Here is a 19895-nt window from a genome sequence, read left to right as displayed (position 1 = left end):
TATTTCCTTGAGCTCTAATGGGAGGGCGGGTGCTACTGCCGAGAAGGCCCTCTGCCTGGTTCCCTGTAGCTTCACTTCTCACAGTGAGGGAACCACCAGAAGGCCCTCGGCGCTGGACTTCAGTGTCTGGACTGAACAATGGGGTTGGAGACGCTCCTTCAGGTATACTGGAGGTATACTGACTTCCTGCAGACATACTGACTTCCTGCAGCCACTCATGAGATTCCTACAGCAGCAGAGGAAATCCACCAGTGAACGGTCAGGCCTTTCTGTGATAAGCACTGGCACATATATCTTACAGTTCTGACATGCCAGTTTTACAGTTCTCTTGTTCTATTCTCTCACAATGATATGGCTTGTCTGCCAAACAATCTCTCTCTCTCTTAACATTTGGCCTTTTCCTTTTTAAGGGTCACTTCTTTGCTTTTGGGGCATAATAGAATTTTATTCTCTCCTCCCACCTTATTTTAATGATGGATTTAATTTACCGTCTTAATGAGTGTGTAATTGGGCAAATGGTTCCCTTATTACTGAAGAATGGGCCTTTTGACTCCAGCAGATGTGTTTTCATTATTCCCTATAGTTGCTTGGTAACCTGTTGATTCAGTCTGCTCATCAGTTAGCACTTAGGGTTGGAAGAATTTAATAAATAAGAGACAAGGAGTTTGGCTGATGCATTGGCTGATGGCGTCAAAAAGCCCGTGAAGCCATAGTACCAAGCTAGTCGTCTTGTGCCATTCTTCAAAAGGACCTTTCCAAACTCAGTGAATGGACAGTAAAATGGCAAATACAATTAAATGTAGGCAAGTGTAAGGTGATGCCTGTTGGGTCAAATAATAATAATCTTTATTTCACATATACGCTAATGGGATCTAAACTGGAGGTGACAGACCAGGAATGAGACATTGGGATCATAGTTACCTAGCTTGACGAAGTTGTCGACCCAGTTTGCAGTAGCTGTGTCAAAGGCAAATTCCATGCCCTAGCATTCGGAAAGGAATTGAAAACATATTATTATGCCATTATACAAATCTTTGATGCAGCCAGATTTGGAATGTTGTGGTCAGTTCTGGTCACCTCCCCTCAAAAAGGATACAGTGGTACCTCGGGTTACAGACACTTCAGGTTACAGCATAGCTGCCAAGTTATCCCTTTTTTAAAGGGATTTTCCCTTATGCTGAATAGGCTTTCTCGCGAGAAAAGGGAAAACTTGGCAGCTATGGGTTACAGACTCCACTAACGCAGAAATAGTACCTCGGGTTAAGAACTTTGCTTCAGGAGGAGAACAGAAATTGCGCGGAGGCAGTAGGAGGCCCCATTAGCTAAAGTGGTACCTTAGGTTAAGAACAGTTTCCGGTTAAGAATGAACCTCCAGAACGAATTAAGTTCTTAACCCATGGTACCACTGTATTGTAGAGTTGGAACAGGTTCAGAAAAGGGCAACCAAAATGATGAAAGGGATGGAGCGGCTCCCCTATGAGGAAAGGTTGCAACGTTTGAGACTTTTTGGTTTAAAGAAAAGGTGACTAAGAGGCAACATGATGGAAGTTTTTAAAATTATGCATAACCTGGAGAAAGTGGATTGTGATCCCCCCACCTCCCTCTCTCATAACACTAGAACTTGTGGACATCAAATGAAACTGAACATTGGAAAGTTCAGGACAGATAAAAGAAAGTGTTTCTTCACACAGCACATAGTCAAACTATGGAACTCGCTCCCACGAGAAGTGGTGATGGCCACCAACTTGGATAGCTTTTGAAAGAGGATTAGAAAAAATTATGGAGGGAGAGGGCTGTTGAGGGTCACTAGCCACGATGGCTGTGCTCTCCCTCTACAGTTGGAGACAGCAGTTCTTCTGAATACCAGTTGCTGGAAGCTCTTGTGCTTGAATCCTGATTACTGATTCCCCACAGGCATCTGGCCACTGTGAGAACAGGTTGCTGGACTAGATGGATCAATGGCCTGATCCAGCAGGCTCTTCTTATGTTCATACATGCAAATATGTACTCATAATAGAGCTCATATACCTGTCCAATAGCTGCTCAAGAGATGTGTGCAAATGAATGCCAGCATAAACACACGATTCATCCAGCAGATTTTTCTCACCACCACATGTTTATTTTAATTTTATGCTAGACACCGTGTTATCTTCTTTTGTTTTCTGTTGGAAAGGTGCATGTCATCAGAATCCCTTAGGGACATAATATCACAAATCGTTGTTAACTGCCTAGAATAAGAAAAACTTCTATTATTATTATTATTATTATTATTATTATTATTATTATTATTATTATTATTTATACCCCGCTTCCAACAAACACCAAAATGTATTAAAATATCACAGATTAAAAACTTCCCTAAACAGGGCTGCCTTTAGGTGTTTTCTAAATGTCAGGTAGTTGTTCATCTCTCTGACCTCCGATGGAAGGGCGTTCCACAGGGCGGGCGCCACTACCGAAAAGGCCCTCTGCCTGGTTCCCTGTAGCTTTGCTTTTTGCAGAAGGCCCTCGGTGCTGGACCTCAATGTCCGGGCTGAACGATGGGGGTGGAGACGCTCCTTCAAGTATACAGGACCGAGGCCGTATACCTTTCCCCCACTCCGCCTTAATTCTCTCAATGTGAAGGCCAAGTGGGCTTTCCTGGGTCAATGTTTACAAAGCTGGATGCCTTCACTGTGTTTGCCCAGTACTGAGCCATGCAAGAACTGGCACCTTGTAAGAAAGGAGCCAAGTAACAGTGTGCCAGGTGCTGTATAGTAGAATGCAAAAATTCGCACAAGCAGACTTTTGCTCCCCTGGCCCATTTATTTTCATTTTCAAGGCAGATTAGAATAAAAAATGTAGCCTGTCCAGTCTGCTTAAGTAACACATGGTTTATTCACAGGGGAAATTGCCAGAAATAACAAAGTGTCCCCCCGCCCCGCCATAAGAAGCAGAACAAACAATCTGTGTGCAATTTGAGACCCAATTTTCTACAGCCTCCCTACGGCCCTGTTAACATAGCTGTCTGATTGCTTTTTTCTTGAACTGGAACTATGACCCGACAGGAGGCACCTCCTCCTTTTTCCCATGGATTTCAGATCAGATTTTTGTTGGATTTCTCATGATACGGCTTCAGCATAACTGACTTTGCGGCAGTTTACATGCTGTCCTGACACAATATACTCACTTCTGCCAGCTACATATTTTAAATTGGAAACGAGATAAGTGATTTCCCTCTGGCTTGTGTCAGATTGGCTCATAAATAAACCAAGATGCTTCCCCAAATATCTGAACCCTCAACCCCCTCCCTCTTTCCTTCAACTGGTGTTCTGGGAGCAGCAAGGAGAGGAGATGGAGGGAGGTCTTCCCACTTCTGGTGTCCTCTACCCCATAAGGCCTTGCAATAGCTCATGGGAAGGATAGTTTTCTCAATGTATTCTCAATGCATTGCAGTCACATATGCATCTCACATTTGCACTAATTGGTCATCAGCTCTGTATCTAGTCTTATATCCATAGGCTAACCACTCCTGAACAAGTTGTCCCTCTTATATGTCTACCTGAACATCCAATAATTTTGTTAGATCTTGACACTAATAAGCTTCTACTCTTCGTGCTCTATACTAGTTCACTAGGGTGTTGACCCCATAGTGTAGGGAATAAGATCAAGACAGTCTCCAGAGTTCATGAGGGTGTAATCGTTTCTTAACCAATTTCTATTTTTATTTAGACCATAGATCAAGCAATTGTCACAGTTTCACGTAACAACATTCAATACATTTATATTATAGCCTTTTCATGTGGCAACTCCTCAATAAGATAATAACGACAGCAACAAAGGAGGAATGTGTAGGTAACAGCTTCAGTGGAGTCCCAACAGTTTTCCCAAATCCCCTTCTTGATTTTGTACAATTTTTTTTTCCCAAGTGCAGGCAATAATCTAATTTTCTGCCCCTCTGCATGTTTAATTTCAGGATTTTTGTTTTGCTTTCCTGCCATTTCCCTTCTTGGCCTTTTCCCACAAATCAACACTTTCTGCATATATCTCCTGGAACAAATTGACATGCTGCTGTTTGGAGGTTCTGGTAAGTAACTTATATTGCGTAGATCAGGCATCCCCAAACTGCGGCCCTCCAAATGTTTTGGCCTACAACTCCCATAATCCCTAGCTAACAGGACCAGTAGTCAGGGATGATGGGAATTGTAGTCCAAAACATCTGGAGGGCCGAAGTTTGGGGATGCCTGGTGTAGATAATGCCTGCATCCAACACCTCCCTCTCCATCATCATCAACAACACTGATAAATATGGCAACCAGAAAACCTTTGGTGTTGCCGTTTTGGTAGCAATTCTGGCTGCATCCGTCCATCCATGAAAGGGCTTGGGACACCAGGGTCTGATAGCACTTTCTTGCATCTGTGTCCCATTGAGCAACCAATCAGGTGCACTAAACGCACCTAGTTCCAGGCTAGAGAAGCCTTAGTGAGTTTCTGGGAGAAGAGATGTTAAATAGGGCCCTCCTCCTCAATCACAGTTCTTCCTCTGACCTCCCCATGCCTCTCCTTTTCAGCTTTACTATCCTTTACTATCCCAGCACAGGTCTCGCTTTTGTGGGCAAGCACTGTGGTCTGGCAGAGCTGTATTGAATTAGTAATGCTTCAGGTTGTCATTTTGGTCTCTCCAGGTCCAATAACTTGTTCGATTTTTTGACTTGGGCAAAACCCTTGTCATAAACTGGCAGGAATCTGTCAAAGAATGATGGAATTGTAGAGTTGGAAGGGACCCTGAGGATCATCTGGTCCGACCCTGCAATGCAAAAATATGCAGCTGTTCAATATGGGAATTGAACTTGCAACCTTGGCATTATCAGTGCCACGCTCTAACCAACCGAGCTATCCATGACATATTTTAATTTGCGCCATAACAGCTCTATCCAGAGAGGAAGCAGTGCATTTTGATTTTTGTATTTCAGCTGCTGCTGGGATGATCTCTTCGCTATACAGTATTTCTCGGAGCTTCATAGTTGTGATTGTCCTGTACGCATTCTGTTTCAATGCAGTAAAGGTAAGAAGGGGAGTGATTCTGGTAGCAAAGCAGGGCAGCTGCTACTGTGGTTCTAGCCTCAGTTTCTCTGCCCCCCCCCCATCCACAGACCTGTATAGATAATGCTCAGATTTGCAAAATATTCCCTTGCAAAAAAGGTGGAAAGTTTGTGGAACTTGGTGTATTGTGCATATATTCTTCAATGAGGAGACCCTGCATCATCACTTATGTTTGTGGAACATAAATGTGGAAGGAAAGCCACTGTGCAAGTGGAGCATCTCTTGTGAAAACCGAAAAAGAAGGATTTAAAGTGGAAGGAGCTGGGAAATATTGTATGCAATTATGGAGGAGAGAACGCAAATCAATTGCTTTGTATAGTTTTGTGCTATCCAAGGGTTAACTGAACATCCAAATCGCCATTGGTAATTAGCGTTAAGGAAAATCCATTTAAACATATTCTGCCATTTGCACATCTTTTCACAGCACAATCAACTAAATTACAGCAGGCAGGTGGCTTTGTAGATAAGCAATCTTGCCCATAGGCTCGACTTCATACTGCTTTGAAATGTGCTTATAATGCTACCCTGAAGTTGGAGTGCGCTGCAAAAGATTTACAAGATATCTCCTTCAAATTACACATATTAACTGCAGACTTTCTGTTCACACAGGAAAATTATGCCTCATTTGAATTTTTATGACTCTGTTCTTTTTGAAGATACTCCTAAAGCAGAAAAATTAGGCATGCAAAACTGATACTACTTATTTCACCTTCTAACCTTAGTCCACTCTGGATTTGGAATTTTCATACCTCTTTATGGTGTGTGAAGTGAAGGCCTACGTGAGCCTGATTTCCTTTTAAAAAATGACTTTCATTTCCATTTCAGGGCATTCTTGTAGTGGAGCGGTGCACGCTCCAAATTCAGTGGGAAAGGCACTCAGATTGCACAGTGCTTTACCTCCTGCTTTGCTTGTGGTCTGCATAGATAGAATATAATAAGAAATACACACACACACACACACACACACACACACACACACACACTTCCTCCACGCAGAGACCGCTTGTCCTATTGATCAGTGCAAGTGGTCATAGAGAACTGAAAAATGATAGATAAGAAGGAAACAATTTGGATGTGTTTTAATTGTTGTAACTCACCTTGGGAATTAAAAATAAATAAATTGTCCAGTAACACCTTAGAGTTACATGCACACCTTAGAGACAAACTTGGTTTGTTCGGCGTATAAGCTTTCATGTGCATGCACACTTCTTCAGATACACTGAAACAGAAGTCACCAGACCCTTATATATAGTGGGAGGGTGGGGTGGGGTATTTCTCAGGAGGGTAGTAGGGGATTGACTGAATGGGTATGGTAAACCTGTTGACGACTGTTAGTGACTGATTAGTCCTACAGGAAAAGGCAAGGGATACTGTGCAGATGATTAGCATATGTAATGAGACAGGAATCCAATATCTCTATTAAGACCAGGTCTCTCCATAGTTTGCAGTTTAATGATAAGTTGTAATTCAGCAACTTCTCTTTCAAGTCTGTTTCTGAAATTCTTTTGTAATAAGACAGCTGCTCTGAGATCCTGTATTGAATGTCCTGGGAGATTGAAGTGTTCTCCTACTGGCTTCTCTGTCTTGCGATTCCCTTGTCATATAGCATTTTGCTGCTTGTTTAATGTAAAACTCAATGTGTTTAAAGCACACAAAACACAATTTCATGCAGTTCCCAGGATTATTGGGGAGGGGGATGTGCTTTAAATGTGTGGCATGTATGCCACTTTGGTGACTGCAATCGGTGACCAACCTCAATACAATTCAACATCACATCCTCTCTTGTAAATTATCCTTTTTGAAGCGCCATCTTTCAAATGGCCACCTCTTTCAGTGGATGTATTGAAATGGGATTGGATCGAAGCTGAAACCTTCCTCATGCAGCGTGTCTTCTCTGTCACTGTGTTGTGGCCCAGCCCCTGAGTTTGCATTTCCCTCAGAAGCACTGAAAGACTTTTTGGGCAACTGCCTGGCTTCAGAAGGCAGTGACTTGCATCAAAGTTGTCAGAATTACAATGGGAGTTGTGCTGTCTGTGAAGGAATAAGTAGTAATGTGGAGACTCAAACCCGCCTACCCCCTGAATCCAAAGGGAGACCTTGCTAGCATCTTCATTGCAGCATCTACCAGTAGATGATCAGCACTGTCCACCAACAGCCTAATAGGACCCCATTCCAGTTTTAAGTTGGGTTGTTCCTTAGGGCTTTAACTCTCTTGAAATTAGCCCCCAAATCAATGGGAAGTAGGCTTATTTGTGGCATGTTCCAACATGGGGTTATGATGATACCCCATGAAGTCACTGATACCACTCAAATAATTCCCCTGTATCCTCCTGGTTATGGTTTTTCCTAATTTACAAATGTTTATTATTCATGTGCAGCCACTTATTTTACAGTAAGTCTAGGCTGGAAACTGATTTGTTATCCCTGCTTTTAGGCACGCTTAGTGGCAGTGCATGTGCCAGTGTGCATTCTTTGCATATGTGCTCAGGCACATTGAAGTACAAAATAGATTTACAGGCTCCTGTAGCTAATTACTGTTCAAGGCTTTCTTAACAGGTGGAATTGCCATATTTAAATTCTCTCACACCCATTGATTATATGAATGAGGCATGAAGTGCTTTGTGAAGCCCACTTTTTAGTACCAGTAACTTAATCCACACACCCATAACTTTGACTAATTTGTCTTAATTAACATTGCTGAGCGGCAGACTCTGCAACGTAAAGGTAATCTTCAAACAGCTAGAATTCTCAGTAGATTTTTAAAACACGACTTGATATCCACAGAAGCACATTTAAAAGAAATCCATGATTCCATTACATTCTGTTCATAGAGTAGAGAGAAAAACCTGGTCTGTATTTACAAATACTTAAAAATATGTGAGGCAGTTTTGGAGACAGGCTGCAAATTGATAAAAGTTCTTTAAACTTTGGAGTCTTTCCTACAGCTATTAGAAACAAAGATGAAATAGCTTTCAAGTTTTCCTATCTATAGTGAGTGATGTGATGCTCACAAATGTCAAAATGAATACGATTGTGATATTTCTTCATGGTTTTCCTTAGCAACTTGGTTTTGAATATCTACCGAGTCTTATTATATATTAAACTTATATAACCCCCCCCTTCCTCCCAAAGGAGCCTGGTTGTCATTCACACAAGTGATAAAACAATAAAATAACTTCTAAAAGCACCTTGAATTTATGAAACTACTGTATTGTTAGAGTGGCAACAGAGAAATGTCTGGAACTCAAAGCAGAAGGAGAAAGAATGGCATGGCTTGCCTATACCAGTGTTTCTCAACCAGTGTGCCTCCAGATGTTTTGGGACTACAACTCCCATCATCCCTAGCTAGCAAGACCAGTGGTCAGGAATGATGGGAGTTGTAGTCCCAAAACATCTGGAGGCACACTGGTTGAGAAACACTGGCCTATACAACGACAGACCACGGAATGCTGGCATAATTAGGCCCAATTTTACTAGATGTGCAAGCAATGGCCATACAGTGGTACCTCTACTTATGAATTTAATGCGTTCTGAATGCACATTTGTAAGTTGAAAAAAATTGTAAGTCGAATCCCATAGGAATGCATTGGGAGAAAAAATTCGTAAGTAGAAGCAACCCTATCTAAAAATTCGTAAGTAGAAAAAATCCTATCTAAACCGCATCTAAGATGGCGGACGGAGCTCTATTCGTAAGTAGAAGTTAGAGTTATTAGTAGAAGTAGAGTTATTAGTAAGTAGAGGTACCACTGTAGTGTGAAATGCCACCAAGTGAGGCCGCTCCCTTTAGCTTTCAGTGGGTGTGAGGCAGTTCCCTATACAGTTCCTGCCAATTTCTTTCATTTCTAGCTTTACAATGGAGACATCAAAATTGTCCGCAATATGGTGGGAGCTATATAACACCTGAGTTTTGCCACACGAAGCTGCTTCTGTGTGGTTTGCATTATTGTTTTACAGAATCAATAAGGCAACAGTTGTCTATATTAAGCAAGTGATGGAAGGCACTGCTGTTTTATTGACAATTTTGCACTTTTAAGACTACTCCATGTCATTGTGCTGGAGGGGAAATGAGATGGATTCATTATAAAGTATTCATTGTTCCTCTGGGTCCACAGGAAGGAGATCGGTGGTCGGTCAGCAGGGTGGGTGGGTAGAATCCGACTTCATGTGGTTTTCCTTGTTCCTTTTGCTGCTAACTGCTGATTTGAAAAGCTGTTGTGGTTTATATAAGGATGCTATTGTGGTTTATATAATTATGCAGTGTGTCGGAAACATCACAACTTCTCCCAGATTAGAATTAACTGTGTAATTCTTCTACTATGTGGTGTTACAGTTGAATCTAAGGACATTTTCCCACTCCCACCCCCCATTTACTTCTGCAGGAGCCGTGGGATGCCCAACACATTCCTGCATTGTTCTCTGCTTTCTGTGGCCTTTTGGTTGCCCTTTCATATCATCTCAGTAGGCAAAGTAGCGACCCCTCTGTTTTAATGTAAGTCATCAGCAAATCCTTTTATAGATCTTTGTCACTGTGGCTTATATTGATGCTCCTGTAAAATTAACAGAAATGGAATGATGTGGCTTTGATCTGTGTGGTGAGAATACCTGTGGGAGGAAAATCATCAGGAAAACCTGAAGCGAGAGGGTTCCTTAAGGTTAGAAACCATTGTGCTCGATTGATTTTTGGTTAGATCCAGAAAGTCAATTCTTACATTTTTATGAGGGGGGAAATAGCAGGCTTCTTTCTTTAGGAGGTCTTTAGGAATCTTTTTAGATGTGCATATCCTGGGTGGGGACATTAAGAGGGCATCTATATGACATGTGACTTGACAAGTGGTGTCTTCACTCGCTGATCACAGTGGTGCTCTGGGAAGCCCAAATCTGCACAGATTTTTCACAAGGTGACACAAGAATGGAATTAGCACCCATTATAGCTCTTTTAAATTTCCCCAAAAGTGCAAGCATGTTTCGCCTTATTGAAAATGTACCCACTTTTCATTCATTCTTATTTACAAAAAAGGAAGCTCCTGTGTTTTACTTTAAGTGAGGAGTTTTGTGTCCTTGAAATCTTTGCTTGGTTGCCTTGTAGAGTATCTAATCTCCTCTAATACCTTTAATCACATCTCTGTAGTTTGAACTGCTCTTAAATATCTTGTTTGGGATTAAAACACTTATTTCTGATATTTAAAAAGCATCAAATATTCATGGACTAACCACGATTAAAGTGCATAATCCTCTTCCCTCCCCCAAATTACTTTGAACTAAATTAAAGGGTATTCAAGGGATTGCAAATGTTCAGATGAGATGCAGTGCCATGAAGATGAAAAAGAAGTTTGAACACAGAACTAAATTTGAAATTAGCATTCCCCCCCCCAATTGATACAGCAGTTCTTAACCTCTTAATTATGACTGGTTGAAAGAAAAGAAACACTAACAATAAGCGTAATTTTGCAAAACCCTTAAATCAATTCTCAAATTGTTTTCAGGTTATTTTCTCTAGTGCATTTAGCATACGTGCAAAAAAATCTTCTTTTAAAAAATGTAGGTGGTAAGGATGTGGGGGCAAACTCACACTTTGAAAATGATACCAATTTGCCTCTTATGTTGTGTTTATTTAACTCCTTTTTGCTCAGTCTCCACACACCCAATTAACTATTGCACAGGGAAAGAGTGGGGGTGAAACCATTGGTCCTGATTGCACAGACTCCATCTCTGCATCCTACCATGTCTCATGGCCTGGATGCTTGCATGGAGAGTCTGCTGTAGCTTAAAAGGCTCCAAAGACAATGCAGAACCCTGATATTCCAGGTTTCTTATTGCATGGGGACCCTCATAGTGGAAGGTCCGCATCTCCCCATATAAACCATCCCAGACTCTGTGTTCATCATCTGAGACCCTTCTTTGTGGGCCTCCTCCATGTGAGATCGGGAGGGTGGCAACATGAGAATGGGCCTTTTCTGTAGTGGCTCCTCATTTGTGGAAGGTTCTCCCCAGGGAGATTCTCCTGGCACCTTCATTATATATTTTTAGGCAACAGCTGAAAGAGTTCCTCTTCAACCAGGCCTTTGGCTGATTAATACCTTTTAAATGTATCTGTGGGAAAGGCGGGTATTGCTTTGTTGTTGTTGTTGTTTTAATTATTTATCTGTTTTTACCTTGTATTTTATTTTATTTATTGTATTGTATTTTAAGGGATCCAGGTGGCGCTGTGGGTTAAACCACAGAGTCTAGGGCTTGCTGATCAGAAGGTCGGCGGTTCGAATCCCTGCAATGGGGTGAGCTCCCGTTGCTCGGTCCCAGCTCCTCCCAACCTAGCAGTTCAAAAGCACATCAAAGTGCAAGTAGATAAATAGGGACCGCTCCGGCGGGAAGGTAAACGGCATTTCCGTGCGTTGCTCTGGTTCGCCAGAAGCAGCTTTGTCATGCTGGCCACATGACCCAGAAGCTGTCTGCGGACAAACGCTGGCTCCCTCGGCCTATAGAGCGAGATGAGCGCCGCAACCCCAGAGTCGGACATGACTGGACCTGATGGTCAGGGGCACCTTTACCTTGTATTTTGTTCTGTGATCTGCCCTGAGATCTTATGATGAGGGGTGGCATCCAAATTTAATAAATATAAAGAAATACAACCTACTTGCGGGTACCATTGTTGACATTCTGTCCCTGACACACAGAGGGCTGTAGGAACAGTGACACAAGGTACATGGTAAGCCAATGGTGGCATCCCTGCTCTCCCCCTTATATGATGGTATCACAGTTGGGGGTGGGGCAGGGAGAAAATAGCTATACTTGTACCCAGACCAGTCCTGTAGTGTTGGCCTGTTAGTAATGAGCAGTCACTTTCAGCCAGATCCTGAAATACCTCGATATGATGGTCTGCTGAGTGGTGATGATGATCTTCTGTCATGGGTCACCATTGCGCATCACAGAGTGGGTGGGGCTCACATATCAGTGTAGTGGCTTCCCCTTGCTTTACCCAGGTGAGTTAGAAAACATAGCCACTAATGCCTAGTTTGTTTTCCTCTTAAGAGCCCTATAAATAGCTCATTTACAAGCTGTTATATAAAAATGTCCTAAATGACGGTGGTTTTTTTTTTGTATTTTTCTTTAAAACCAGGTCTCTTATTCAATGTAAATATTTCCCTCACTTTCTGCATCAATATTTGGAAGATTCACAAACGGATCCGCTACCCGAGAAGATGAGAGAGTCGGTGGTAGGTTTTGTTTCTTTGTTTTTACATGCAAAGGCGTCATCTGAAATCCCACAACCATGCTGTGATATTATTTCACACACAAAGTGTCAAGATGTCTGGTCAAATTATTTAAATCTCTAGCAGAGAAGCAAGTCTGAAGTAGAGCTGCGAATTGCTTCAGATGAATGACAGTGGAAGAAAGAAAGGCTTTAGGGACGACAAGGCTGCTTTCCTCGCTCTTAACTTTTCCTCCTTTGGCACGTAGAAGGAAGTCACTGGGACTTTTCAGCGCTGAGGGTGTTGCAAAATTGCATCTTGTGTGAAATCATTATGTCTTCCATGAGAAAATTAACAGGAGTTGCATATGGCGCTCGTGGTTAAAACAGGCATTATCTGGGATGTTTATTAAAAACAGAACCTTAAAGCAGTCGTATCGGGTCTCTGATTTTGCTCAGAACAGCAATGAAGGCTGAAAGGGGTTTAGCTTTCCCTTCCTGTGCCACTTCTGCAATCTAAATTGCTCCTCCAGAACTGTTGTTAGCTCACTATGGAAAAAGCACATGCACAATGTTGGTACCTGTATGTTGGAGAAATACCATAGATAGCTAGTGATAGAGAGGCTTGCATGCAGAAGGTCCCAGGCAGCACTGGGGAATACCCCTATCTGAAACCCTGAAAAGCCTATAGCATTAATTGCAGATCAGGGGGTAGAGATAGTGCAAGGCCCAAAATCACATGAGAATCCTTCACGAATAGAGAAAGCCCCCATACCTTTGCTCTCAAACACCTTTGCTATTAAGGCACCAGGTGATGCATTGGAGGGGATGGGGTTTGGCAGCATGCCACTGCCCTCCTTGTGTGCATGACATGTGAAGAGGACAAATTCCTGTGTGCTATGTATGTGTGCATGGAAAGTCATGTCCACCACTGGCGTTCGGACCCTGGAAAGTTGGCCAGGAGGGTTTAGCACCCTCTGGCCCCAAAATAAATAGGTTCCCCACTCCTACAGCAGTTAGTTCTAGGCTAGAGGGACCAGTTTGCTAGTCTGGCACAGTGTCCTATATTCTTACCCAGGCATCCCCAAACTTTGGCCCTCCAGATGTTTTGGACTACAATTCCCATCATCCCTGACCACTGGTCCTGTTAGCTAGGGATCATGGGAGTTGTAGGCCAAAACATCTGGAGGGCCGCAGTCTGGGGGTGCCTGTTCTTACCTATATTTTTCGACACTCCATTTTAAATGGAGAAAACAGGTGTGTCAACAGGTTAAACAGTCGCTTCTCACCACTGCTGTATTAATAAAAAAAATTGCAGGCCCCTGAGGATACTTTGCACCCCCTGATTTGTTTCTTTTTAACTTCAATCATAGACACACACCCCACTTCACATCCTCCTTTTGTCAACTTACGACAAGCTGCTTTAAACTTGGTGAATGCTGCTACACGGCAACCCAATCTCCACAAGCGCTGCGAGATTCCAGGGGTTGTACGTGTGCCTTATCCCAGCTAGGGCTTGTTTTCCTTTTCGACAAATGAGGCATAGCCAAGACTCTGGCGTCTTTAGGCTATATGGCTTATTTACACATATATACAACCTGAACCTAGAGGGCCTCACAGCACCAGCACCCAAAAAGGTCCCTGCTTCTTCCATAGCTTTAGCCTTTCACTCAAATGGACAGCATGCATCATCATGCCCTGCCCCTCTCCAGTTTACATTTCTGCTACTGGCCTGAACCCTCGGCTTTGATCCCCTGAGGGGAAAAAATGTGTTGTCTAGATATATTGATTTGGGGGTTATAGGTAGTGTTGTGTGTGTTTTAAATACTACTATTGTTAATGTTTTTATATGCTGGTACTTGCCCTGGATTTCTTCTCTCTGGTGAAGGGCTAATTAAAAAGTAATGATTAATATAATATAATATAATAATATGTAATTAATAAATGATGCAGCCCTACCACGAAGCAGCATGAGACAGCTATTTCAGGTAGCTGGCATTGTTAGTTAAAGTAATTAAGAAAGTAAAGTAATAAATTGAAATATTTATTCCCAGAGGTAGGGAGAAAGCCTTGTGGGATTTTCTGCCTCAGGTACCAAAGTAGCTTGACATATCAACTTTCAGCAGCGGAGGTGGTTGCTACATTGCCTGAGGTAGCAACAACTCTTGAACCAGCCCTGGATTCCTCCGAAATTAATTAAAGGCCATTTCTTGACGACTCTAACAGCTACAGACATGATTCCTGCTCCTCTACTTAAGTTTGTAATAGATACCGTTAATGGGACTGACACTAGCTCCCAAGAGTTAGCAGAAATCCCCGTGTCACACCACTTGCCTCATTTTGTGTTCATGAAATGATTTCCCTATTTATTCCAAAGTCCTGTCCATGTGGCAACTTCCTGCACTTCTGATTGGGTACTGTGGACCACACCGGGATTGCAGAAAAGAACTTGGATAAGGCATATTCCTTCCCCTGGCATCTTTAGACCCAGATTCAACCTTCAAGATATTTGTAAATCTAGCATCCCCTTAAGTGTTGACTATGGTGAATTGAACAATATTTTGCAGTGCCCAACCACACTTGCATATAACTTGGTTTACAAGTTAGAGCTTCCCTTAAGTGGGATTTATGTCCCTTATGGCTTGCAGAGTCAAGCTGCATCAAGTAATAATGTTAAATGTTAAATTGAAGTTGGCATGTAAACAAGTAACATAACATATGTGTGTTCCTGCCTATCTAGCCTGATGATTTCAGTTTGGTAATAAGGAATGTAATATCTAACGTGTGTTACACATGTTCGTGTGTGCACACACAGAGACAGTATAGAATTATGTGGATGATGTTTATTTTTAAGTTGGGTGCCTTGAAATCAATGCCATTTAAGCTGAAGATAATTAGTCCACTCTTCAGGATGAATCCAGAGGGATTTACTATTTAAAATAAGCCTCTCTGATTCCCCTCCAACTTAGCAATAACTTAGCACTGCATTTTCCAGTGACCTTTGCTACATTTTTGTTGCTTGAATGGCACTGTAACAATTGTCAGCCTTGGTGACTGGAATCAACAAGGCAGCTGCGTTGGATAATTAACCACTCTGCTTGGAGAATGGAACTTTATAATTAATTTCATAGGCATCCACATGGTTGATTACTGCATTAACCAGCAGCCTAAGGGTATTCATGTGTTACATTCAAACTCTAACTTCCTTCCTGGACTCTACCAGTAGTGGGGAATCACAGCTCCAAAAAACCAAAAAACTACCAACTAAATTAAATGCAAAAAGAAGAATTGCATAGTTTTCTCAGATTTGAGACAGGGTGGTATGAAATTGGCATTTTCTTTGTAGAAGGTTAGAAAAAAGTCTAAACTATCAAAAATCGCAATCCAAATCCTATCAGGCTTGTTTTTACTGGTTTTTTCTTCTTCTTCCTGTTATACACATAGCTGTCAAGTCTCCCGTATTCCCCGGGAAACCCCCGTTTTTCCAGCCATTTCCCGCTGGCAGCCCAGATTAAAAAAAACCCGTAAATCCCCCGGATTCCTACCGGCCTGGGGAGGCTCCTTCTGTGCATGTCTGGAGTCTCTGGACATACGCAGAAGCGATTTCTGGCACTGCGGCCATTTTGGAAGTGGGCAGAGCATGCGTAGAAGCGACTTCCGGTGCTGCTCTGCCCAGTTCGAAAATGGCCGCAGCGTGACTTCCGGTGCTACGGCCATTTTGGAAATGGGCAGAGCATGCGTAGAAGCAACTTCCGGTGCTGCTCTGCCCAGTTCGAAAATGGCCACAGTGTGACTTCAGTGCTGATCCCGGATTTTTCAATCTGGGAGTTGGCACCTATGGTTATACATATTCCAAACACAGAGGGCTGAATCTATAGTCACCCTGCTGCAACTACACTGCTGGATTCTGTTTTGCATTGTTATAGCACCATGGATGAGAATGTGCATTTCTATCTGATTTGTAAAGCAAATGAGAATATGCCTCTCTCCAACAATATGCAATGCAGTAACGCATTGCAGTTATATAGTGTATCCAGATCACAGTGGATACAAATTTTGGTGCAAATGTGCATCGCACCATCTCCAATAAATCTTGACTCCAGTGGGAAAGAAAACAATCTTGTAGGTGCAAACCCTGATTGGTGGGCTTTGGCGGTGTTTCCAAGGGTGTTGGTGGGATGCCTACTATTTTTATGCCTTTGGATGATTATTTTTTTGGTTGTGTGTTTTTCTGCTTCTTGGCTTAGCATATGTACAGTATAGAAGCCATTCATTCCGCTGCCAGAGTATACCGAATTATTGAGACTATGCAGTTGCTCTGCCCTTTTGTTTCCATTTTCTGTTGCTCTTCCCAACTGGCATCAAGATTACTAGATGTGGCTATACTTCTCTATGCTCATTAGAGGGTTGATATAAATAGTATTATTATTATATTACATAACATTATGCTTTAGGATAGATAAAGCAGCAAAGCTTCATCCAAGGAGGCAATAGGTGGTTCATTCATGCTGTGTAGCTTTATCCTAACAGTAACCCTGTCCCTTAGGCTAAGTTGAGAGAAAGTGATTAGCCAAGGTGAACTTTATGGCTGATTGGGGGATTCACACCCAGGTCTGCCCAACTCCTAGTTTGACTCCGCTCAACCCACTAAGCACTGCTACTGTATAATCCACATGCATTTCAGGGGGGGGGGGTGAGAGGGAGAGGGAGAGAGAGAGGGAGCGAGAGAGAGAGAGAGATTCCTGTGTTAGAGGTAACTAGTGTTACACTTTGCCAATTTTTTTACCTGAACAGCAACTGGGGAATGCTTTAATTCAGGGCTTGCCAACATTTTCATCTGGGCATATTTTTGGGGTCCCAAGACGCATTTGCAAACTGGGGAAACTGATGTGGGTGCCTCACACCCAAACAAACAAACACTGCAGTCTATTATGTTGGCTACAGCAGAATGCCTTTTTTCAAGCCCCATTTCAGCCTGAGGGGTGGCAGAGGGGAGGGGACCCTGCGGGTGCCAGGGAAGGCCTCTGCCTACGTGGATGCCATGCTGGCAACCCCTTCTTTAAGCAGTGGCTGGTGTGAATTTCATTGCGACTGTCAACTTCTGAAGATGGAGTAGCTTAATTTAGCAAGTCAAATTGGTCTTAACTTGAGTGTGATCATTTTAAAATTATATTCACAGAGGGAAACCTTGAAATCAGATCTCATTGTGTGCTCCGTGGCGGCTGTGCTGTCATTTGCAGTCAGTGCCAGTACTGTTTTCTTGTCATTAGGGGTAGGTATTATAATTCCTTTCTTCTACGTCATTTCCTAAGATATTGTCTCTGTTATTCAAAGCAAGGAGATCTCATTATAGGCCATTATAGAAGACACATCAGCAGACGAAGGAATATTTGCTTGTGAGTGGTACTGGGAGTTTCACATCAGTTCACACATATGAAAATCTAGTTTTTAAATATGAGGTGCGATGCACTAAGATGTTTTTTGGCCATGCTGACAAAACCTCTGGTACAAATTGGCTGAGCTACTGTAATGCCTTGGAAAGTTTATGAACATTCAGAATACTGTACTGAGAAAACCTGCCAGCTATAGGATATTTGTAATAGTCAGGCCTTTGTGAGTTGAAATGAAAGGTTTTTGCCAAGAAAAGCCTGCCACAATGTAAGGACAGGAGGTTCCCTAGAACCCTCTGGGCACTAGGGAAGAGATGGGGGAAGTCCTGTTGTGCTATTGTAACTTGTTGCACTAGGTGCAGCTAACTTATCTTCTAGCCAAATCTGCCCCTGAGTGTAGTATTATGTCCAAATAAAGCAATTGTATGGAGTTTTTATGTGCCACTATTAGCAGTGGCCAGGTGACCGTGTCCTGCACTCCACACCGTGAGGAAGATCATAACCATTTCAGGTGATTTTTACATCTTGGCCATAGTGTGTCAACCAATTGTTGTAGCCCTTATTTTCTGACTTCCATTCATATTTATCATGGAAGCAATTTCTATATACTGCCTGAAGCATTCCTTGCGCTCCAGCCTTGCATCTGGCTTATTCTGACTTTCTGTTGGCATTCTGTTAAAAAAGACACTTTCTGTGTTTTATGACCCAGCACAGCAGACTCCTTAGGCTGTGAATGTGCAAAAAAACCAAAAACAAACCTGAACAAAAAGCGCACACACGCGCACAAACAGAGAGAGAGAACAAGTTTAACAAAGGTGGGTGAAACACTACAGCAACCTTTCTCTTCTCTTGAACTAAAATATAAGCAGATACTGTGAAATAAAGCATATGGTAAAGAGTAATTGAGAGAGAGAGGAGAGTTTGCTTTCGTTTCCTCAGTCCCACATCTGCTTGTACAAGCATATGTTTTGCAAAATAAAAAATGGGCAAATGTTGAATGGAAACAGCTTTACAAAAAATCATGTGGTTCTTTTTATATATATATATATATATATATATATATATATATATATATATATATATATTATAGTACTTAATATATTCTTTTTAAATGAGATTTGGTGTCCCCCCTTTTCTTCTCCTTTCAACTCAGCCATTTCTCAGCATTGTGCTTTATGCTTTAGCGTGGACTGTGGGATTCATAACGCACTACCTAATTCCTCAGCTTCGCAAGCACCATCCGTGGCTGTGGATCTCCCACCCGATCCTTAAAAATAAAGAATACCAGCAGAGAGAATTGAGAGGTGTGTAAAAGCTTCTTCTTTATAAGAAAAAGAAAAGTTTTAAGTGACACTGTCTATGTGCTTTACATTATAATGATTTTTTTGTACATCAGTGAGAGTAATCGTTCATAGAATAAAAAGGGAAATGAAAACAGGCAAATTGTGGGAAAATCCATTGGTGGGAGCAAGAATAATAGCATATCAGGCAGAAGCCTCTCTGTATGTGCTGTTGAGACACCAAGAGGAGGGAGAGACAGAGTCTATCTGATCCTGAATTCTCTTTGCCCATTTCAGTGATATTACTCCTGCAGATAAATTTGTGTATATATGTAAGGACCCCTGACCTTTAGGTCCAGTCATGACCGACTCTGGGGTTGCACGCTCATCTCGCATTATTGGCCAAGGGAGCCAACGTATAGCTTCCAGGTCATGTGGCCAGCATGACAAAGCCACTTCTGGCGAACCAGAGCAGCACACAGAAACGCCGTTGTAGCAGTTCCTATTTATCTACTTGCACTTTGAGGTGCTTTCAAACTGCTAGGTTGGCAGGAGCTGGGACCGAGCAACAGGAGCTCACCCCGTCACAGGGATTCGAACCGCCGACCTTCTGATCAGCAAGCCCTAGGCTCAGTGGTTTAACCCACAACGCCACCTGGGTCATCTCACCAAAAAAAATCACCCACAACTATATCAAAGGCATTTAAAACATTAAAATGATATAAAAACCATACAATAAAAGCATTAAAAAGTTCAAAACAATATAAAATCAAAAACATTAAAAACTTTTAAAAAGTCAATTAATTCCCCTGTGGACTCCATTCTGAATAGAACTCCCATGGATCTTGTAAACACGCACCCCATTTTTCATTACTAAGTCTTGTTAGATTGTTTCCCATTGCATTCAACTCGATTGTTGCTATGTATCTTTGAAAATCTCAAAATAAATATTGCAAG

General features: G+C 42.2%; 1 protein-coding gene across 2 annotated transcripts in view; it reads left to right on the top strand.

Annotated features, from left to right (window-relative positions):
• Nucleotides 1–19895, top strand: part of PCNX2 (pecanex 2) — a 119782-nt gene that overhangs the window by 39822 nt on the left and 60065 nt on the right. For both annotated transcript variants that reach the window (XM_060272854.1, XM_060272853.1), the window contains exons 15-20: nt 3956–4066; nt 4953–5044; nt 9462–9571; nt 12197–12293; nt 17448–17540; nt 18812–18962. In XM_060272854.1, the coding sequence (XP_060128837.1) occupies nt 3956–4066; nt 4953–5044; nt 9462–9571; nt 12197–12293; nt 17448–17540; nt 18812–18962 (654 nt within the window). The remainder of the gene's footprint in view (nt 1–3955; nt 4067–4952; nt 5045–9461; nt 9572–12196; nt 12294–17447; nt 17541–18811; nt 18963–19895) is intronic.

The sequence above is a fragment of the Zootoca vivipara genome, chromosome 3 (genome assembly GCF_963506605.1).
Source record: "Zootoca vivipara chromosome 3, rZooViv1.1, whole genome shotgun sequence".
NCBI lineage: Eukaryota > Metazoa > Chordata > Lepidosauria > Squamata > Lacertidae > Zootoca > Zootoca vivipara.
Note: the sequence above shows the minus strand (reverse complement) of the source record. Positions and strands in the feature narration are given on the sequence as shown.